General features: G+C 39.6%; 1 protein-coding gene across 1 annotated transcript in view; it reads left to right on the top strand.

Moving 5' to 3' along the window:
• The window catches only part of SRPX (sushi repeat containing protein X-linked), a 208454-nt gene that overhangs the window by 108014 nt on the left and 76133 nt on the right, over positions 1-24307 (top strand). The window contains 2 exon segments of the mRNA XM_070943415.1: positions 5601-5660; positions 19030-19221. Of these exon segments, the coding sequence (XP_070799516.1) occupies positions 5601-5660; positions 19030-19221 (252 nt within the window).

Here is a 24307-nt window from a genome sequence, read left to right as displayed (position 1 = left end):
TTTTTCTATACTAAAATTTGTAGTTAAACTTCCATTAATAATAATTTGTGCTGTTTGTTCTTGATAGATTGCTGAAACCGCCTGTACAAACTGATCCCCAAAGTCCATCTTTTTTAAAGTCTTTAATAGAAAATTCCAATTCACTCGATCAAAGGCCTTCTCCGCATTCAAAAACACCAGCACTGCAGAGATCTGTTTATTCTTCTCAAGATATTCCAATAAATCTATAATTTCCTCACATTATCCTTCATATATCTGCCTTCTATAAATCCTGCTTGATCATGATGAATCACCTCTTGAATAACTGGCATTAATCTGTTGGCTAATACTTTTGCAAAAATTTTATAATCCGTATTCAGGAGAGATATTGGTCTAAAATTTTCCAGTTTTGTAGAACCTGCCTCCTCTTTCGGTATCAAAGAGACAAAAGCTGCTTTCCATGAAGGGGGTATTTTCCCCCCGTGTTGTATGCTACAAAATAAGTCTTTAAGATGTAATAGCAACAATAATCTCCTCAGCTGTTATTGGTAGACTTGTTCTTTCCTCTTTGATCACTAGAAATTTTTATAACTCTTTTCTTCTAGATATTTATTTATAAGTTCATTCTGTATGTCATCTTTGGCATATAGTTTGGTATAATAATCTAAGAAGGCTTCTTTGATTAGTCTTTGTTGAAATACTTCCTTCCCTCTATACTCAATACTACCAATAGTCCGAGTACTCTGTTGTTTCCTCAGTGTATAAGCCAACCAGCTGCCCGGTTTATTGGCATTGCAAAATGTATTGTGTTTCGCAAATTGTAAATTAGTTGCTGCTTGTTCTGCTGTGAGCATGTGGAATTGATCTTTCAAAAGTTTTATAATTCCTTGTAATTTTTCATCTGTTGGATTTTTTATAAGCAACTGCTCTTTTTTCTTTATCTGTCCTTCCAATTCTAAGCTTTTTCTTTGTCAATTTGTTTTATGTTTAGAATTCATATGAATCAGTACCCCCCGCATATACGCCTTGCTCGCATCCCAAACAATTTCAATAGGGGTACCCTTATTCAAGTTCATTTCAAAAAATTCCTTCATTTGTTTTTTAAGTTCGTTTACATTCTTTTCATATCTAAACAAGTTTTCATTTACTCTCCAAGATCTTCTCTCATTCTTTCCCATTTCTATTTCTATCCATACCGGGCTGTGGTCAGATAAAGTCCTCAGAAATATCTTTGTTTTCTTTGTTTTTAAAAGTAAATCAACCGTAAGTAAAATAAAGTCAATCCTAGAGAAGGGTCTATGTCTATCTGAAAAAAAAGTAAAGTCCAATTCTTTTGGGTTATGCACTCTCCATATAGCTTTCAATTCCAAATCTTCTTTCATATATAAAAAAAAAAAACACAACGTGATTGTTTAACACATTATTTTGCCAAGCTCTTCTTATCTATTTTAGGATCTATTACTCCATTCCAATCTCCCATAAGTAGGATAGATCTATAGTCCCATTGTAATATTTTAGAATGGAATAATTTATAAAAGTTTTCTTGTTGCTGATTAGGAGCATAAATTCCAATCACCAGAATTGGACCATTATCTGTCAGAAGTTCTATTGCTATATATCTTCCACAATCATCTGTTTCTATGACTTTTGTTGGCAGTCTTTTATTTGTATAAATCACTACACCATTCTTTTTCTCCGAATTTGAAGCTATAAACTGTGTTCCTAATCTAGAATTTATCAAGTATTTTTGATCTTGTGTTCTAATATGAGTTTCCTGTAAGCAAATAACATCGTTATTAAATTGTCTCAAATAATGAAATATCTTCCTCCTTTTCTGTGGTGAGTTCAGTCCGTTCACATTCCAAGATAAAAACTTAATTGTCATTTGTAGTCTCCTTAAGAGCATTTGTTGAAGTTGCTGTTCCAAACTAGTAGTCTTCGGCTTAGCTCCTCCCATGGCTTCGGATTTTTGTGCTTTACCATTGACTCCCTGTTTGTCTTGTGGTAGCTTAGAACTCTGGTGTTGTTTCTCTAGAAATTGTTTATAAGCTGCTCGAGTTATACGCTGATCTTTAGCACTGTGCAACATCGGATCAAGATCTGCTGCCACTTCTCTTGTATTTTTTAAAAATCTAAAATCTAAATTTATCTAAAAAAAAACCTGTTGCTCCTTGAGTCTCCATTGCCTCCATCTCCATCTGTTTCTTCTGCTCTTCAAGCTCTTGTTCAAATTGCTTCTCTTTCTCACCCTCCGCTATGGCTAACACTGAGGAAGTACGTGGAGATGCTGCACCAGGTTTAAAAACATTGAAATAAAATTCTTCCGCTTTTTGAAGGGTAATTAATCGATATCTCTCTCCTTGATACCTCAGTATTATGCCAACTGGAGTGTCCCATCTAAATGGAATTTGTTGTTTCTTTAATTCAGTCACCAAAAATCCAAAATCTTTTCTATCTCTTAGCATCTTAGGTGGCAATTCTTTGTAGATCCCAATCTCTCTTCCATCCACTTGAATAGTAGAAACAAAAGACTTTTGTAAAATATCATTTCTTATTCTTCTATCTGTAAAATATATCACCACATCTCTGGGCAATTGCCTTTGCCTTGCCACCCAGGAATTCACTCTATAAACCTTGTCAATCTTGCATAAAATCTCCTCAGGATCAACCTTTAACATTACAGCAAGAGCATCAGCACAAACCCTTCTCAAGTCTTCTCTATTGTTCTCTTTTATGCCTCTGAGTCTTACAGCAAACTCCATAAATCTAAATTGCATCATTGTCACTTCATTTTCAAGCCTTTGCATTTTATTATCAACATTGGAAATTTTATGATCAGCTTCCTTCATTTTGGATTCTACTTCTGAGCTAAGTTGTTCCACTTTTTTATCAATCTGGACCACTGCTTCTGACAAACCAGTTATAACTGTCAGTATGTCCCGTTTCATCTTGTCATACTTTTCTTGAACCACCTCCTTAAATTCCTGCTGAGATTTTTCAAATTTCTGGTCTAAAACTTCATTTTGATTCCTCAAAGCCACAGCAATAAATTCCTTCAAATCTTTAAATCTAGACTCTTGTGTTTGGCTCTGTGTCTGCAAACTTAAAGGCTGCTCTTGTGGCTTGTGAGTGGGGGAACCCCTCCCTGCAGCTTTAGCTGGCTTTGTCTGCTTTGAAGCCATTCTTCCACGCAGCCTGATTCTTTTTAAAAAAGATGTCCTCTCTCCCTTTCCACCACAAAAACCTTTCAGAAATTTCCCCAGCTTTAGTCAAGTCCAAAGGGAGAGGGAACAGATCAATTCACTTTTAAAAGAACTTTTCCCTTTTCTTCTGGCCAGCGCTGTTACTTTTTGTTACTTTGTAGCGCAATGAGCTCAAACAATTCCACTTTCGCTTTCAGCTTTCGTTATTGCTAAAGCCGGGTGCCATTTTAAGAAACTTTTACTTTTTCTCCATTACTGAATTCATTCACAGGGCTAAAGAAAATACTTGCAGTTTGAATTTCAAGTCCAGATTCCACCCTGCTTATTTTTTTAAAGTTCTCTTGGCTTTCACTCGTTACGTTGGTTGCGCCGTCTGGCTCTGCAAACTGCAGAGTTGTCCCCGGAGACTGGAGCCTCAGCGAGCTGAATAGGGAGCCTCACCCTGCTTCCTCCCCAGAAGCCACAAAGACAATCTGGGGACTTCGTAGGGGGCTCTACCTTGTCTCACCGGCTCTTCTCCCGATTCCTCTGGATCGTGGAGATTTCCAAGCCGCTTCTCAACTGTAGAAGCGGCTCCAACGGGCGGCGGGGTTGGCGGTCTTAAAAGGACTGTCTAGCGACGACAACGAAGCCAACCGGAAGTCAAGGCAGATAAAAGTTGATGGTTCTTCTCAACTGACTTTGTCTCCGGAGAAGGGCAGCATATAAATCAAATAAAAAAAAAACTGGAAAAGTGACTTTAAGATTAAAATAACAGTATAAGACTAGAAACAACATAGCTTGTTGAGCCATAATGTAGGTACATTCTGTATATTTGAATGTCTTATTTTTACATTTTTCAATACATCTTAAAACTTGTCATCAACTAAACATACTGAAATCAACAAAAGCAACAAGCCAACAAAGCAATGTTATTACAATAGCCCTTGTATTTATACTACCTAAGTAGCATTAATAACACACATGCATGCACATATAAAACAACACTAACTTTTCAGGTAAGCTAATGGACATGCAGTTGTGATTATATATCTTCTTTGTGGTCATATGAACTGTTGCTCTTCCATTTATATTCAACTCCTGCACCAACCCATCTAGTCTAGGCAATACCAATAAGTGATTTTTTTCCTTTAGGTTAAAAAAAGTTAATCCGATGACAATATGTGAAGCAATCTAGTTGCAGTAGGTGGAGGAGGCATTAAAAATGCCAAGTTTGGTTTCAAGAACAAAAATAATTTCTGACCAACCCAGATTGGATTCTGCAAAATTAATCTGTATTATTCAAAATGAAGCTCTTGACATCCGTCCTATATGCTGGTCTAACTTGAAATAAGCAGAACAGCAGTTGGAAGCTGGAAAGTTTTATATATTCCTATGGTGGAATTAATTGATAATCTTGAACCTTTTATGGAAAAACTCTTAAAAAAAGTTTTTGCACAATAGATTCACCATATCCTTATTTGTCAATGAAATATTTGTCCCCACATCAATATTTGTCAACCAGGCTATTCATCCTTGTCAAGCAAGGGATTGCATGATTGAATGAGCCAATCCACAGATGTGAAGATGTTGTGAAGATGGTCATCCTCCAAGGAGATAAGGAACTGTTCCCAGACATTTTTTTCAGGAGGCTTCAGAACTGAGACAAAACAGATGGCCCTCCTCCCCTTACACATTCCCCAAAGGTAAATCAAAGAACAGGGCAGATAGATGTCAGAACTAGAGTTATAAACTAAGGAATTACAGGATATGTAGGAAACAGGAAAAGGGTAATAAGTGAATAAATGATCCAGCCCCCCCCCAAATGGCAGTATCTTGATAGGGATCTGACGGTACCTATATTAAAAATAGTATACAGGTTTAATGAGGTATGGCAATATATGCTATGTTCATTTTCCATTCAGGTTAGTAATTTATAGTATATATTATTTCTTTTATATTGTTAAAGCTTTGATTTGCTGGAATAGCTTTAGGTGTATGTAATCATCACTTTATCTTCATAACTAAGTCTTATCATACATATAGATGAATGTAGAATGAAGTTACAGTATGTCCGCATGACATCTTTGCAATTGTTAGGATGGCTGATGTATCTTTGTATCTTTGAACTGTCTTATAGTGAAACCTAAAAAAAATATTGATTTGTGATGTAAGATTGCAGCTGCATGAATTTTAGCCTTTCCTGATTTAAAATTGGGAACCAATTCAATTACCAATTTTGACATCATAAATCAATAATTTTATGTGTTTTACAATAAACAGATTTTGCTATACACGGAAGCTTATGCAATTTGCCTGGCTGTATGATGTTACATGCTAAATCTTCCTTTGCTTATCTTTGCAAGAACTTAACAGATACATTTAAAATGCATTCTATTTTCCTTCTTGCTGCATTGTTTTTTCTCTTTTGTGTTGTAGGATCAGGATATTCACCAATAGATGATGATGAAGATGTGTATGCACGCAATAGATATAAAGGTGAATGCTTTGCTTATATACTAATGAGGATCATCTGTTGGCAAGAGAGCTTTTTTCTTTTCCTGCTTGGAGCATGAAAGCTTAGGTCTGTACCAGCCAATTTTTGTACAATTTGTTTTATGATATGTTGTGAACAGTTTATTCAAATTTCATAGTAATTTCATAGGTCCATCAGAATTTTAATTTTAGCGCTACATCACTGTTACTTAGTTTTAATCATGTTTCTCCACTATAGTCTGCTTTTCAACTTTTGCAAGCATTATGGACTTCTTAAGGGAGCTGAGTCTTACATAGCGTGTCTAAAATATGATAATTTGAACATGTTCATTAGCACTCTAAAGGAACATTCTGCTTTGAATTTTCTACATTCCATTTGTTTGTTTTCCTGACTATACATATCTTCAAGAATCTTCTCCATGACCAAAGTTGAGAATCACTACAGAGTATCATATGAGTAATGTGCTCAGTAATCCAAGAATTAGAACAATGAAGCCTGTTCATACATGGATACAGAAGTTTATAGTGAATTAAAAATGAAGAAAATTGTATAAAGCATAGCATTGTACATTCATTTCTGTAAATATATTCACAGTTTTGAAGTTGAGTGCCCAGGCTTTTTTTTTTATACTTAATATAAGTCCTCATTTTTAGTGTATTATCATTGACCTGGTAAACCATGTGGATTACTTGACCTACTGTACATTAAGTGATACAATAGTATTAGCATTATCTATCAGGATATCAAACTCATAAATTAGAACATAGTTTATACAGTAGAGTGCACTACTTAATTATTTATGCTCTTACCTCCATCAAATTCTAAAATGACTGATGCAAACATTTATATATTTTACAGAGCTTCCCATACTCCATCTAAGACTATCATCTGATGCAGAAATGAGTAGTAATATTTTTCTTCTTATCTTAAAAATTTGACTCTTGCTATTATTTTGTAAACCTTCAATTGTCTTTTTAAAAAGACTTTTGTTTTATAGGAATCTCCGCCCCCCCCAAACCTAAATTGTCAAAGCTGCTATAGAAGGATTGAGCTCTCTTTCCAATGATCATGAAAGAAGAGAAGGCACCCTTGAGGCTCAGCTTTTAGGCAGAGAAATAGTTGGTTAAGCCAGAAAAGAGCAGGATGTGTTGCTCACAGTTTGATTAAGAAGACAGTTATTGTGGCATGTGTCCCATGGTTTCAAAGTAAGTATTTCCCTTCCAGAATTCAAACAAAGCAAGCCAAATAAATAGAAGATACTTTGGGTAAGGAATTTTTTTAACAGCAATATCAGTGAACATATCTAGAAAGCTTAGTGCCCTCCAATTCCAATCATACTTGCTGGGCCTGAAGGAAGCTAAAAGCCAAAATATGTATATTTCATACTTCTTTATTATATACCTCTTTATTAACCCATGTGCAGGTGATGACACCAATGATTAATTGGAATTATGTGCTCTCTTTCCACCTCTCTTAAGGCAGCATACATAACTCTCCCCTTCCACTTTTATCCCACCAACAAAGATAAATAGATTGAGATAAACTAGACTAAGTGATGTCAATTAGCGCAAAGTGATCCAGTCACATTCTGTGACTGGTGATGGATCTGAATCAGCCAGACACTTAATTTAAAAAAAAACTGTTAGAGTGATGATACTTAAATTACGGAGCTGGCACTGTCTTGCTTGCAGTGTTAGGTACACATTTTCTGTGGCAGTCCTCCTAACATGGAATTTGCTGTCCCGTAGGCCCATGTGACCCCTATCCTTTGCAGACAGCACTTAAGCCATTCTTTTCTATGGGACCTTTGAGCATAGTTTTCCTTATACTTATCTTTGTTTTTTAAATATTTCTTTTTACTGTGGATGTTACCCAGAGCCCAAAGATTGAGTAACATAATGCTGTGAAAAAGCAAGTAAGGTTGGTTTAGTATATGGTTTGTGCTAATTAATAAATATGAGTTAGTATCCTAAGTCTCCATAATATCTTGATAGTCAAATTTATTCACCTTTAGTATGTCAGAATCTAATAGTTGAAAAAGACTTCAGAAACTATCTACTTATAGATTTCCGGTGGCACCGCAGGCACTGACAGATGCTCCTTTCGGACCGTCAGCCCCGCAATTTCGTTAAAACCGCCAAGACAGCGCAAATCAGCTGTCTGGCGGCTTGGAAACCTTCCCCTCGGGAGAAGAGAGGAAGGGAGCAGCCAGACAATGGTAGAGCTCCCCAAAAGCCCTAGGAGCAATTCTGGGGCTTGGAGGGTGAGAGCTCCCTAGTAGTTCGACTGAGCTCCGAATCCGAGGCTTTTCTGCTTCAAGCAGAACAAGATGCCGCGACCACCCCTGCAATCAACATTCAGATTCAAAATAAGCTTAAAGCAGGCAGAACAAAAACAGGAGTCCTAGCAACTGCAAGTACTGAACTTTAACTCTGTGTCTATACTTTTTCCTTCTAAGACTTTTAAAATGAAAGCAAAAATGGCACCTGAACTGTAACAGGGTGTGAAAGTGAAAGTTATAGTGAAAGTGATAGTTAACATCGTTAGCACTTCTAAGGCTGTTTAAGACTACTGGGTTCTACAACAAAGAAAGAAAGATTTAAAGTGGAAAGACTACAGTTTGGACTTTAAATAAACTATAATACTTAAAAAAGATTTAAAAACATTTGGATTTATTGATTTGGTTGCTGTAGGAAGTATAAATTGAAAGCTAAAAATGGCTTCTAAGCAAATAAAATCTGGCTTTAAAAGTGCTGGAGGATTGCCAGCACAACCATCAAAACTACAATCTTTGTCTACTTCAAACCCACAAATATTGACTTTGGAAGTTCTACAGGAATCTCTGCAGGACGCTTTGAAGCAACAAACTTCTTTTTTTAGAGGGGAAAATTAAGGGAGTGTCTGAAGAGATGGCTGAAATTAAAGAAGTCATACAAATTCGGAATAAGGAAATAAAAGAAGACATAGTAATGGCATTTCAATGTCTGGCAAAACACATTGAATTGTTGGATGAAAGAGTAGAAGAAATTAATCAGTTCAATTTGAATTTGAAAAATAAAATGGATGAAGTTCAGACCAAGGTGGATAGGGCAGACGATGAAGTGGTGATGTTACAGTATAGAGCGATGGAATATGCCCTGAGAGTAAGAGGTTTGAGAGAACACAATCGAGACAACTTGAGAGAGATCTTTGCAGAGGCTTTTGCAAAGATAACTGGGGAGCAACAAGGAGATCTCTCATTGCAAATTGACAAAATATATTGTGTTAATTCCTGGTTTGCCAGACAGAATCAATTGCCAAGAGACATTGTGATTTATTTTACAACGAGGAGGACCCGAAATGAAATTTTACAAGCTTTCTATAAAAATAAACTTCAAATTGCAGGACAAGAGGTTTTAGTGCTGAAAGAAATTCCCCCCAAAATGTTGAGAAGCAGAAAGGAGTTTGCTTTCTTGGTGGATGAACTTAGAAATCGACAGATTCAGTTTAGATGGGATGTTCCAGCTGGACTGGTGGTGAATTATATGGGAGAAAGGTATTGTCTTAACACAATTTGGAAGGCAAGATATTTTTATACTAATGTATTAAAGGCTGGATGCCCACCACCTCAGGAAATGAGGAGAAGAAAAGAAGAGCTGGCGATACAGGGACAGAAGGAAAGTAAACAGCCACAAGCTGCAGGAGAGACCTCGCTTATTGAAGAAGATTTATTGCAATTTTTTGGTACTGATCAACCTTTGGAAGTAGCAGAAAAAAGAGAAGAACCAAAAGATCAAAGGCAGACTCGCGCTGCAGCAAAGCGAAAAGAACAAGACTTAAAGTTGCAGCAAACCCAAATGAAAGCTCAAGAAGCTACAAAAACAGAAGCAGTGGGAGGAGCAAGGCCAAAGAGAAAGGTGAAGGAGGATCTTCAGCTGGTGCTCTTAAAGCTTCAAGGTGCCAAGAATGGTAACTAAATTTTTGACCTGGAATGTCAATGGTTTGAATTCACCACAAAAGAGAAAAAAAATATTTCATTGTTTGAAACATTATTTAAAAACAATGTAATTTGCCTACAAGAAACACATATTAGAGTGACAGATCAAAAATACTTGATAAATTCAAGATTGGGGACACATTTTGTTGCATCTGCTCCAGAGAAGAAAAATGGTATAGTTATATACCTAAGGACAGACTTAACAGCCAAATTAATTGAGGCAGATGCTCAAGGAAGATATATTGCAATTGAATTCCTAATAGAATAGAACTTTTATTTTTATTTATTTTTTATTTATTATTAAATTTATATCCCGCCCTTCTCCCCGAAGGGACTCAGGGCGGTGAACAGCCAAGAATTAAAATAACATGCAATATAAAAGTTAAAATAATTAAAAATAAATTAAATTAAATGGCCGCCCCAATTTAAAACCCCTAGCAATACAATTAAAAACCCCTAAAACCTATTCAGGCCAGGCCGGCTTGCTGAAATAAAAATGTCTTCAGGGCCTTACGGAAAGTGCGGAGATCCAGAATCAGCCGTATTCCGAGAGGTAGCTCGTTCCAGAGGGCGGGTGATCCCACAGAGAAGGCCCTCCCCCTGGGGGCCGCCAGCCGACATTGCTTGACCGACAGCACCCTGAGGAGGCCCTCTCTTTGAGAGCGTATTGGCCGGTGGGAGGTTATCGGTAGCAGCAGGCGGTCTCATAAATACCCTGGCCCTAAGCCATGGAACGCTTTAAAGGTGAGAACCAACACTTTGAAGCACACCCGGAAGACCACCGGGAGCCAGTGCAGCTCGCGCAGGAGAGGTGTTATATGGGAGCGCCATGTCGCTCCCATGATTACCCACGCGGCTGCATTCTGGACCAGTTGGAACCTCCGGGTGCTCCTCAAGGGGAGCCCCATGTAGAGAGCGTTAGCATAGTCCAGGCGAGAAGTGATGAGAGCATGAGTGACTGTGCATAAGGAATCCTGACTCAGAAAGGGGCGCAACTGGCGTATCAGGTGAACCTGATAAAAAGCCCCCCTGGCCATGGTTGTCATATGCTCTTCTAAAGACAGCCGTGTGTCCAGGAGGACGCCCAAGTAGCGAGCCCCCTCTGTGGGGGTCAATGACTCGCCCCCAATAGCCAGCGATGGCGCCAGCTGGCTATATCAGGATGCCGGCATCCACAGTCACTCGGTCTTGGAAGGGTTGAGTCAAAGCCTGTTTCTCCCCATCCAGACCCGCACAGCCTCCAGACACTGGGACATCACTTCAAGGGCATCATTGGGGTGGTTTGAGGTGGAGATGTACAGCTGAGTGTCATCAGCGTCGTACCCCAAATCCACGGATGATCTCACCCAGCGGCTTCACATAAATGTTGAACAGGAGTGGCGAGAGGACCAACCCTTGTGGCACCCCACAAACAAGGCGCCTCGAGGTCAACCTCTGCCCCCCTGCCAACACAGATTGCGACCGGTCGGAGAGATAGGAGGAGAACCACCACAACACGGTGCCTCCCACCCCCAATCCCTCCAGCCGGTGCAGCATGATACCATGGTCGATAGTATCAAAAGCCGCTGAGAGATCTAATAGGACCAGAACAGAGGAGCAACCCCTGTCCCGAGCCCTCCAGAGATCATCAACAAACGCGACCAATGCCGTGCTCTACCCAGGCCTGAAGCCGGACTGGCATGGGTCTAGATAGACGGTTTCATCCAGGTACTGCGGGAGCTGTTGCGCAGCCACACTCTCAACAACCTTCGCAATAAAGCGAAGGTTGGAGACAGGATGGTAGTTAGCCATAACAGCCGGATCCAGAGAAGGCTTCTTAAGGAGGGGCCTCACCATCGCCTCTTTCAAAGCAGGCGGCAGGAAACCCTCCCCCAAAGAAGCATTTATAATCCTCTGGAACCAGCCTCGCGTAACCTCCCGGGTAGCCAGTACCAGCCAGGAGGGACACAGGTCCAGTAAACATATGGTTGCGTTTAACCTCCCCAGAATCCTGTCCATGTCCTCAGGAGTCACAGGATCGAACTCGTCCCAGATAACATTCTCAAGACCCGCCTCAGCCACCCCGCCGGAATCTACCCAGTCAGAGTCCAAGCCTTCCCGAATCTGAGTGATTTTATTGTGCAGATACTGTGCAAAATCCTCAGCCTGCCCTTGCAAGGGGTCCTCCCGTGCTCCCTGATGTAGGAGGGAGCGGGTCACTCTAAACAAGGCGGCTGGGCAGTTATCTGCCAATGCAATAAGAACGGAAAAGTAATCACACTTTGCCGCTTTTATCGCCACTAAATAGGTCTTAATATGAGACCTAATTAGTGTTCGATCGGATTCGGAGCGACTGGCCCTCCAACCACTCTCTAGGCGTCTTTTCCGGCGTTTCATCCCCCTCAGCTCCTCGGTGAACCAAGGAGCTGGGCAGGTGCGACGCCGGGCCAGAGGCCGCAAAGGCACGACACGATCCAAAGCCCCGGCGGCCGTCCTATCCCAGGCGGCCACCAGATCTTCAGTCGAGTCGTGAGCCAAAGCCTCAGGAAATGGCCCAAGCTCCCTCTGGAATCTCTCCGGATCCATCAGGCGCCTGGGGCGGAACCACCTAATCGGTTCCACCTCCCTGCGGTGGGGTGCAGTGGTCAGAAAGTCCAGCCTCAGGAGAGAATGGTCCGACCATGACAGGGGCTCAATAGCTATATCCCCTATAACCTGGCCAGAGACAAAAACTAAGTCCAGAGTGTGTCCTCCCGTGTGAGTAGGGCCATGAATTAGTTGTGTCAGATCCAAGGCCGTCATGGAAGCCATGAACTCCCGGGCCACCTCAGACGCCTCACCGGCCGACGGCAGGTTGAAATCCCCCATGACCACCAGTCTGGGGGTATCAACTGCCACTCCGGCAATAACGTTGAGAAGCTCGGGCAGGGCCGCTGTCACGTGGCAGGGAGCCAGGTACGTGATCAGCAGGCCCATCTGCATCCCATGGCCCCAGTTCACCAGGAGAGACTCACATCCGGCTATCTGTGGTACAGTGGTCTCCCTCGGATCAAGACTTTCCTTAATAACAATTGCCACCCCTACCCTGGGCCCTCGACTGATGAAATGCTCGGAAACCTGGTGGGCACATTTCTATGAGGGGGACCCCCCCTCTTGGCCCAGCCAGGTCTCTGTAATACCCACCAGATCTGCTCCCCCCTTCTGAATTAACTCGCAGATGAGGGATGCCTTATTAACCACGGACCTGGCGTTGCACAGCATCAGCCTAAGGCCTGGGCTCTGAAGCTCTGGACAACCTGGGAAACGAGACGAGCCTTGGGGGCCGAGGCATGCCACCGCTTGAAGACAGCGGGTGCGTGCCCCCCTAACACAATATGGTCCCCTGCTCCCGCTGTATCTGCCCCTCCCAACCATGGTCCTGATGGAATCGCCCTCTTCCATACTTACACTAAGCCCCTCCACACATGGGTCCACACCTCCCAGTTCGTGCCCCTGTGCCAAGCCTGACCTATCACCCTCCCTCCCCACCCCCTCCCCAAACCCCTTAAAAATTTACACAAAGACAATTTTAAAAAACCCCTCAGCTCCCTCTTTGTGGCATGCCACCTCTTGGGATTCCAAAATCCGTCATCGAGGTAGGCCCTCGATAACGTGGAGGGCCAAGCCTGCGAGAGGGGAGAATCTCGCAGACCAAGAAGCTCCGCTGCTGCGTACATCTTGCCATAGGGATGGGGTGACCGTCCCCTAAAGGGTCCATACAGAAAAGTCCGAGGGAGAACATAAGAAGACAGGAGCCACAAAAGGATTCAAGACCCACAACAGAGTCTCTCACAACAGAGGCCAAGTCTGTCTCCAGGTCGACACAGTCCAAGGGGGGGAGGGATAAGTCATACCGCCCTCTCACAGTGGCTTGGCCCAATGGTCTGCCACCTTTACTGGTGAGATGGAAGTAATGGTCCAACTTGCGCACTCGGCACCCATAATATAGGTCCAAAATCCACCCTCTCATGGCGGATTCGATGGTCCATCCCTCTGCCAGCAAAGTATAAAGTGCAGGTGCCGAATGATGGTACAACAGAAACAGTGCAGCACCGAGGATATAAATCCCCAATCCACCCTCTCACGGCGGTTTGTCCGATGGTCATTCTCCTGCCAGCAGGTACAAAGTGCAAAGTGCAAAATAGCTAATGCCATCCCAGCTCAGCCCGTGGGGCCCAGAGCCCAAACCATCCTCTCACGGTGGTTAGGCTCTTGGCTGGTCCTCTCAGCTGGTAGGATGGAGTCATATACCAGCTCCTGTTCAGATGATATCAGTCCTCCACACAAGTAGGGGAGGACTCAGGTGGAATGAGCGAGCAATTTGTGTCGGTGAGGTGAGGCCAAAAGAGGGCGCAAGTCTGAGAAGGGCGTGTTCCAAGGGGGAGAGTTGGAAAGAGGGGGGATTATGCTTTAATCCCCCCAGTCCCCAAGGGCACTCTAAGACACCCAGGCGGAGACCCCCCCTCAATAACACACCCAGTCATCGTCTATCCTGGCTTGAAAAAATGGTCCTCGGCCACATTAGCGCCCCTCATCAAGGCCATAGGGTGCTCCTCTCCCCGCCAAGAGCCAGCCAGAAGTCTTTGCAGTTGCTGCCGTCGTCGCCATCCCCCACTGCCATACAGAAATCCCGACAGCGTCCCTGAGGTTTTTCCAGGGAACCGGCAGCCCCAACAGCCCCAACAGCACCTCAACAAAGCCAGGGCCTGGGGCAATGTCCACGTGGTAGGCGCCCCCAGTGCAATACCACCGCCGCCACTCCCACTCCTGGCGAGCTTCAGCTGGAGGGGAAAAACACCGCCCCGCCGCCTCTCAGCTGTTCCACGGCTTCCGAGCCTCGCCGACGCTGTGCTCTCTGCTCCCACCACGATGTTCAAGAGGGAGCAGAAAGCCATCCCCCAAGTGGGAGGAAGTTCCCCCCAACTGGACCAGGGTCGCCAGGTCTTCAAGGCGACCTTCAAAGGGTCCCAAAAGGTAGGTCAGTGCCCATCCTCACGCCGCGATCTCAGCTAGCGCCGCCATCTTGCGCATGCGAGCTTGCAGAGTTTTAATTGGAGTATATGCTCCTAACCAACAGCAAGAAAAATTTTATAAGCTTTTGCATACCAAAATAATACAATGGGATTATAAATCGTGTATATTAATGGCTGACGGAATGGAGTATTGGATACCCAAAAGGACAAAAAAGGATTACTTCAAAATACCCAAAATCATGTAAGATTGCCTAAATCTTTTTTTGATATAATGGATGATATGGAGTTGAGAGATATCTGGCGGGAACAAAACGTTGAAGAAAAGGATTTTACTTTTTTTTCTGATAGACATCAATCCTTTTCTAGGATTGATTTCATATTAATTACTAATGATTTCTTTTCTAGGGTAAAGAAGACAAAGATATGTTCAAGAATTTTATCTGATCATAGTCCAGTGTGGATGGAATTAGAGCAGGAAAAGGGAGCTAGAAGGTCTTGGAGGCTAAATGAAAATTTGTTTAGATATGAGGAAAATGTGAAAGAATGTAAAAAACAAATGAAAGATTTTTTTTGCTATGAATATGCATAAGGGTACACCTATAGAAATGGTTTGGGATGCAAGTAAAGCATATATGAGAGGAACCTTAATATATTTGAATAATAAATACAGACGTAGACAAGAAAAGAAATGGAGGGACTTAGAAGAGGAAATAAAAAAGAAAGAGCAGGCACTTATATTAAATCCAACAGATAAGAAAATAAAGGAAACAATACATTTGTTGCGAGGGCAGTTTAATATGTTGATGGCAGACCAAGTGGCAACTAATTTACAATATGCTAAACATAACACTTTTTGTAATGCAAATAAACCAGGTAGATGGTTAGCCTACTTGTTAAGGAAAAAACAAAAGCTATGTACTATGGAAAAAATAGAATACAAAGGTAAAGAGGTATATCAACAAAATATGATTTAAAAAGCTTTTTTAGAATTCTATACAAAGTTATATGCTAGTGATACAATTCAAGGCAAAGATATAGACAGGTATTTATAGGAGGAGAATATCCCGGTAATTACACCAGAGCAAACGGAAGGATTGAACCAACCAATAACTTTGGAAGAAATTATTTTAGCAATTAAACAATTAAAGGGGGATAAAGCTCCAGGCACAGATGGACTGACAGCTGTTTATTATAAAAATTTGCAGTTAGAAATGGTAGAACCACTTAAGGAATTATTTTGCAAGATTCAAACCGGAGGAGATGTACCCCCTTCTTGGAGAACAGCTTTTATTTCATTGATTCCAAAGGAGGATCAAAACCATAGTCAACCCAAGAATTATAGGCCAATATCGCTTTTAAATACTGATTATAAGATTTTTGCTAAAATATTAGCAAATAGGTTAATGGTAATCATGCAACAAATGATTCATAATGACCAATCTGGATTTATAGGTGGGAGACAAATGAAATGTAATGTAAGACAAATTGTAAATTTATTGGAATATTTGGAAAGGAACAACCAAGTCCCTGCAGTGCTTATCTTTTTGGATGCAGAGAAGGCATTTGATCGATTGAATTGGCAATTTTTATTGAAAATAATAGAAAAGATGCAGTTTGGAGAATACTTTACACAATCCATTAGAGCACTATATCAGAGACAAACAGCACAAATAATAATTAATGGTGGTTTAACAGAAACTTTTAAAATTGAAAAAGGAACAAGACAGGGATGCCCTCTATCACCATTATTGTTTATTTTAACTTTGGAACCTTTATTGAATAAAATACGAGGGTCAAATAAAATAAAGGGAATTAAAATTAGACATCATGATTATAGATTAAGAGCATTTGCAGATGACTTGGTTGTTACTTTAACTCAACCAGTACAATCAGCTACAGGTTTAATGGATATAATTTGCCAATATGGACAAATATCTGGATTTAAAATAAATAAACAAAAAACAAAGATAATAACTAAAACATGACGGTAAAGCAAAAAGAAGAACTAGAAAGACTAACAGGATTTGAAATAGTAAAAAAGGTTAAATATTTAGGGGTATATATCATAGCCTCAAATGTAAAATTATATAAAAATAATTATGTTGTTATGGCAAAAAATACAGAAAGAGATGGAGGATTGGGGAAAACTACAATTATCTCTGTTGGGAAGAATAGCAGCAATAAAAATGAATGTTCTACCTAGGTTTCTATTTTTGTTCCAAATGATACCAATACTCAAGAAAGATGAAAATCTGAGGAAACGGCAGAAGGGTATTAATAATTTTGTTTGGGCAGGGAAAAGACCGAGAATAAAGTTAAAAATAATGCAAGATATACGTGAAAGAGCAGGTCTTAAAATGCCTAATCTAAGATTATACTATGAAGCAGCTGTCCTAACAATAATTAGTGATTGGATTAATTCAACAGAAGAAAGAATACTGAACATTGAAGGATATGATTTGTTATATGGCTGGCATACTTACTTATTATATGACAAAAAGGTGGATAAGACCTTTAAAAGCCATGTATTAAGGAATGCCTTGCTACGAGTTTGGAAAAAGTATCAATATAAGTTAAATTATAAGATACCTATATGGGCAATACCCAGACATGCAATAGAGAATATAAGTGTAGAACAAAAGCAAGAGGTGATTACTTATAAAGAGCTTCTTAAAATGGAAGGGGGTGTATTGCAGTTAAAATCTTTAAATGCATTAAAAGAAGAAAGAATAATTCAAACTTGGTTTCAGTATGGTCAGTTGCAAGCTAGATGGAAAGAAGATCAGAGAATCATGCAGAATGAGGAAAATTTGGTAAAACAAATTAGAGACCAAGGTCAAATGCATATAAAAAGATTATATAATGTATTGATAGAAATAGATTCCGAAACAGAATTAGTTAAGGATTGTATGATAAAATGGGCACAAAACATTCAGGAACCAATAATGATGGAAACTTGGGAAAAAATATGGGTTAGAAATGTAAAATTTATGCAAGCACAAAATTTAAGAGAAATTTTTTATAAAATGTTCTATAGATGGCATTCAGTTCCTAAAAAGTTAGTTTGTATGTATCCGAATTTACAATCTAAGTGTTGGAGATGTGATTGTGAAGATGCCACTTATTATCATATATGGTGGACTTGTAAAAAAGTTAAAGCATTTTGGATTAAAATATGGTGGATTATCCAAAATATTCTTAAAAAGAAGATAAAGTTTACACAATTGTTTTTGCTGGGTATAATTACAGATTGTACGGTTATAGAGACTAAATTGATTTTAAATTTAATAACTGCAGCTAGACTTTTGGTGCCGCAATATTGGAAGAAGGAAGATTTGCCTACCATTGAAGAATGGACATTAAAAGTAGCGAATCTGGCAGAAATGGCGAAGATTTCAGCATTTTTGAAAGATCACTCACAAGAAAGATATATATCGGAATGGAGAAGATGGATTGATTATATTCAAAACAAATATCAGACTAAAAAGTATCAAATAGCTTATGAATGAATAAAAAAATTCAGAGTATTTATATTTAGTTAATAAAAGGGGAGTTAAAGTGTGAAGGGGGGATAGGAATCCTTAGTTAATTAGCTTAGTTTAGCATATGATTGTTAATTGTTATACCCTGTATTTTGTTCTGGGAAGTCCGGGAGGGTGGGGGGGGGTAAGGAAGGAAGCGGGGTAGGGGGACTTGTAAAAAAATTTTTTTTCTTTCTTTTTGTAAAACTCTTTAATAATAATAAAAAACAGAAACTATCTACTTATTGAAGATATGAACACTGACTGTGGGTAGGATGACAACTGCCAGGGAATAAATATTTAACAGTAGATTTCTTGTTTCTTCTCCTTTCAAAATTTGTTTGAAATATTATAAGTACATTCTTAGAAGTACACAACTCTTGTAAATGTTTAGACAAAATATGTTTCAATGAATCCATATGTTAACAAAAGCTGGCAGAATCTCTACTTATTTAAGAGTAAGTAAATCTACTCTATTAATAGTTAAATAGATAAATATTTCAATTTTTATTTATTGATTAGCCCTTTGGGCCATATCAAGTGCAGAATTACAAAGACAAATCATTACAAAGGTTTGGTAAAACAAATTAAGTAAGATTGGAATAACTCGCAATTAAAATACAATTAGAATAAAATACGATCTTGCTGGTTTTAATAGTTCAGTATTTGTATAATTTTTTATATAATAATTCCTGGAACAAACAAGGAAAGTCATAGTTTTCAGTTCTGTAATGTTGGAGAGTGAGGCCTTTTGATGATATAGTTTCTGTTTTCCTGTGTAACTGCATAGTCTTCTTTTCCCACCACATGAGCTGCATAACTAAATTAATTCTACTGTTCTTATTTTCTTTGTTGGTTTTTGTCCTGTGGTTTCTCTTTCTAGATATACCATGGTGCTCACCTATCAAGGTAAAATATGGTTATGCAAATTGCAGAAGTCCCCAGGAAGGGTATTACAGAAATGTCTTGGGGACCACATGTGACATTCATTGTCAGAAAGGTTATGGACTGAATGGTCCTCAGCATCTTGTTTGCCAGTCAAACAAACGTTGGTCTGGGAAAGTTCTCTGCAAACGTAAGTGGCTCATTTTTTCCTGAAGAATTGCTTTCAAGTTCTTTGCTTTGATCCTGTTACTCTTGACCATATATAATTGAATTTTAGTGGAGCTCTTAGTTTAGTTAGTGTTTTAGCAAAATAAAAATTAGTTATGGAATTCTTTGCTCATACAGAAGAAACAGTAACTTTAGCATTGGAGGTTTTTCTATGCTGGTTAAACAGTTGACAGTGTTCAGTTTTATACAACAAAATACTTTTTTTTAGTCTTCCTATATATTCCAAACAGAAGAATTTATGTGAGGTTTTTTAATTGCGTTGGCAATATTTGTTGTAATTAATTTCATTTATGTCCCTATATGGTTATATAGGCTGCTTTAAATATATGCATTGGGTGGGGGGGGGAAGAGCTGACATCGCAGGAAAAATGGCGAGCTTTTACAGAGCTCTGTGTTAAGCCGCGGTATTCTACCTGACAGGAGGTCCAATTGGACTCAATTGGATCCAAGCCACCTTGGAGAGGTGGTGGAGGTAGAGGGGGAAGTTTCGCTGACCACAGGGAGCCTGCAAACTCACTATTTGATCCCGGAAAACTCCTCATCCTAATGGGGAATGAGGCCAGACCGAGGCTGTGACAGCTCCGATGAAAGAGCAATAAAGGAGATGAGCGGAAAACAGTGTGTGTGACCTGGGTGAGCTATTCTTAATTTCCAACTCCTGTTGAGGAATTTACCCCCCAAATTAATATCTTTCTGAAAACGAGACTCTAAAAGAGGAGGTGGTTTTTGTTCACTCCTCTAGAATGGTGGCGACTAAATACATGAGCTGCTGACAGACCTGAGCAAAGGAGAAGAAAGCACTTTGTAAAAATAGACCTTTAACGGGTTGGAATTCCAAGTGGTTTGCTTGTGGATACTTTGCCAGCTTTATGGATATTTAAAATACCATTTGATATATAATACATATTGTAATCCTGGAAAACAAACTTTGCAAAAGTGAAAGTTGGATTCACTTGGGTGAATGGGTGAAAGTGGAGAAATAGAGTAAGGGTGCCACCTGCTGGTTGAACCGGTCAAGCAAAGGGAGAAGACCCTGAATAGTCTGATGCAATACAAAAGGCTTGGGTTCCTTGGAACTGAACTGAGCTGATAAAATTAATTGGATGTCTGCAAATTGCTTACACTGGATACTTAGAAACAGATGGGGGAGATATAGAAATTTGTCCTTGAGATCATTTGACTCTTTGTGGATTACAAATACATTGGACAGAGTGAAATTTGGACTCAATTTGAAGCTTTTTGAACTGCTGAATAGAGGTGATGTGCAACTAATAGGTGTGAGTTTTTTTGTGGGCCTTGCAGATTACAAATACCATTTCCTACAAGAAAAATAAGTGAATTAAGAGGGATATTGAAGAGACTATCTGGACATTCTAGATACAATTTGTGTGGAATTTAGGATTAAAATTAAAGTTAGAAGATAGTGAAATTAGTTGAGGTTTGAAAGGGAGGGGAAAAATTGTGGGGGAAAGAGCATTACTGGTTAATATTAAAAAGGGCACAAAGAGGGAGTGGAGAATCTGGGAGAGGCTTGAAGAGTGGTGGGGCACTTTATCTAAAGTTGCTGATATATTTATCAATTTATAAAAATGTCAAATTCAAACCTATCTAAATTAGGGGGGGAAACTGGATTGGCACCATCATCTGCCCCATCATCCACCCCATCATCAGCAATGTCAAGCCTTTCAAGTCAAAGGTCAATAGAAAACTTAATTCAACAGGAAAAAATGAATACAATTCAAAAAGATATGCAAACATTGTTCCAATCGCTGTTTCTCTTTGTTTCTGACCATCCATGCTGCACCATGTAAAAGCAAGGCAGCAGTAAAATTATTTCCTGTTCAGAGCTCAGTTTCTTTATGAAAAATCACTGACTTTTTGCTTCTGCATGATGCAAATATCTCATTTCCACAGAGAATTACAAAAAATACCTTTCAGAACCCTCACTATATCTCTGCCCCCATGCTCCAGTTTAATCCAGATTTACTCTAGATATAGTTAAGCATAAATAAGCAACCTTCAGGAGTGCAAGCAAAATGAGGAAGTCACCTGCTATGAGTGAAGCAATGGTGGGTTGCTCCCGGTTTGCACCGGTTCGTGCGAACCGTTGGCGGAAATTTGGCCAGGGTTTCAGAACCAGTAACGGTGGCCAGCTGGCCACGCCCTTGAACCAGTTCCCCCAGTTGCCGGTCGCTTACCCCAGCCGCCATGTTCATTGCCACCATGTTCTTCACGTATGCGCATCCCATTACCTTGCAAGTCCAATGGGATGCACATGTGCGAGGAACATGGTGGCAACAGCAGCAGCTTTTTCTGCCAGTATGTTTTGGCGGCCTGCAGAGAAAGCGGCTGGCAAAGAAGCCTTTTCGGAGGCTTTTTTGCCAGCAGTTGCAGCTGGCTGGGGGCTGCCGAAAACTACAGTCAGCTTGCCTTCTGGACTGTGGACCAGCCATGGAATGTAAGCACCCTAAATAAGGAGGCGGTGGTGGGGGAGGAAGGCGGGCAAGCGGGCCTAGCCACGGGGATTTCCAGGACACCCCTCCACTGCCCCCGTGCCACCGATGCCTGCAGTGGCAAAAGCCATGCAGGAAAAGTCCCGGGGAGTTCCGGGACTCCCTGCCACCGCTGCTGTCACCAGCGATGCCTGCAGTGGCAAAAGCCATGCAGGAAAAGTCCCGGGGAGTTCCGGAACTACCTGCTGCCGCCGCCGTCACCAATGCCTGCAGTGGCAAAAGCCACGCAGGAAATGTTTCAGGGCACTGAAGCTCCCATTTCGACCCCTGTGCTGCTGCTGCTGCTGCCGCCACCGCAGCCAGGCATTTTCTCTTGGGCCTCCCAGTCTCACTCTCCTAGACTTTGCCTCCCCCCCAATGCCCAGCTGAGCCGCACGATCATCAGAGGCTTTTATTCTTTTAAATGGCTCTGACGATCCAAGCTCTGATGATCCCAGCTGAGTTGACTGATCGTCAGTGGGTTTTTTAAAAACCCTCTGCCGATCAGGCAACTCAGCTGGGATCGTCAGAGCCATTTAAAAGAAAAAACTTTTTTTCTTTTAAAGTTTTTTTCTTTTATTTTTAAAAAATAGTTTTTATTGAATATAAATATTAAAAAAGACATACGTAACATATACACAACGAACATTTATACAACATATACACAAAAAGAATATAATTTCTTCTTAAGCATTTTTTCAGAGTGACGTTCTACAATTCTACTTATAATATATTCCTTCACCTTTCTGTAATCTAATAATATTTTTATTACATATATATGTATCAATCGGTAATATATCCCCTATATTTTTTGTATATTTCTAATTTTTAACCAATTATACCAACTATTCCATATTTTATAATAGTCTGATTCTTCTTTTTCTTGTAGTTCTTTGGTTAACCTATCCATTTCAGCGCATTCTAAAATTTTCCCTATTACTTCTGTTTCACTTGGTATTTTTTCTTGTTTCCAATTTCTTGCGTAGATTATTCTTGCAGCAGTTAATATGTGAATTGTAAGATATTTAATATCCTTAGGGTATGATTTGTTAAATATTCCTAATAAAAATGTTTCTGGTTCTTTTTCAATCTGTGTTTTTGTTATTTGTTCCAACCATTTTTTGATGTTAGACCAAAATTTTTTTGCTGCCGGGCATGTCCACCATAAATGATAGAAAGTCCCTTGTGCCTTTTTGCACTTCCAACAAATTGGGCTATTTTTAGGTTGTATTTTTGCCAATCTGGTTGGAGACATATGCCACCGATAAAACATTTTCAGTTGGTTTTCCTTGTACGCCGTTGCTTTCGTTAACTTTAGGTTTTCCTGCCAAAACTTTTCCCATTTTTCCAAAGGTATTGTGTGTTTGATATTTTGAGCCCACTTAATCATCGTTTCTTTGACTGTCTCTTCTTCCAATTTATAGCGTAGGAGAAATTTATAAATTCTACTAATTAATTTATTTTCTGAATCTAATATAATTTTATCTATTTCTTGTTTTTGATTGTAAATTTCATATGTTTTTATATGCTCTCTATATTTAGATTGTATTTGAGTGTAAGTCCACCAGTCTATTCCTCTGTGTAAATCTGTCTCCAATTGTTGTTTTGTCTTTAGTTTGCCTTGATAGTCAATTATATCTTTATATCTAATTATTTTTGTCTTATCTGTTAAATTTGGGTGTCTAATTGATTCCGCCGGTGCTAGCCAATTTGGTATCTTCATATAATGTTGTTTTTTAATTTTAAGCCAAATTTGTAATAGTGAGTTCCTTATTGTATGTGTTTTAAAATATGAATGTGTTTTGTATTTCTCATCCCACATAAAGGAGTGCCAGCCAGTTTGAAGTTCGTGTCCCTCAATTGTTAAAGTTCTAGAGTCCTTTAATTCTATCCAATCTTTGACCCACGATAGTACTGCTGCTTGGTAGTATATCTCCCAGTCAGGGAGTGCAGCTCCTCCTCTATCTTTTGTATCCTGAAGCAGTTTAAATTTTATTCGTGGCCTTTTCCCTTGCCAAATAAATTTAGATGTTATTTTATTCAGCTTTTCAAAAAACGGTTTATCTATTTTAATTGGGGTGACCTGAAACAAATATAGAAATTTAGGTAATATAATCATTTTGATAGCCGAAATTCTTCCTAGGAATGAAATGTGTAAATTTTCCCATTTTTCTAAATCTTTCTTTGTTTGTTCTAGTAATTTATCATAATTATTTTCTTTAATTGCTGATGTTCTTGTGGATAAGCAGATTCCTAGATATTTTATTTTTTTTGTTGTTTGAATTTGTATATTATCTATCAAATCTTTTGTTTGGATTTCCGTAAGGTTTTTAACAATTAGCTTCGATTTATTTTTATTAATTTTTAGTCCAGCCACTTCTCCAAATTCTTCTATTTTTTGAAACAAATTAGGTATAGATTCCATAGGATTTTCTGTCAAAAACACTAAGTCATCAGCAAAGGCTTGAACTTTGTATTCTTCTCTATTAATCCTTAAACCTTCAATTCCTTGATCTTCTCTAATTTTTTTCAACAGGGTTTCCAATGATAGAATAT

Source organism: Pituophis catenifer, unplaced genomic scaffold, assembly GCF_029215685.1.
Source record: "Pituophis catenifer annectens isolate HBS135680 unplaced genomic scaffold, rPitCat1.0.hap2 SCAF_4, whole genome shotgun sequence".
NCBI classification, from domain to species: Eukaryota; Metazoa; Chordata; class Lepidosauria; order Squamata; family Colubridae; genus Pituophis; species Pituophis catenifer.
The sequence above is the reverse complement of the archived record's forward strand: the minus strand, read 5'-3'. Positions and strand labels throughout refer to the sequence as shown.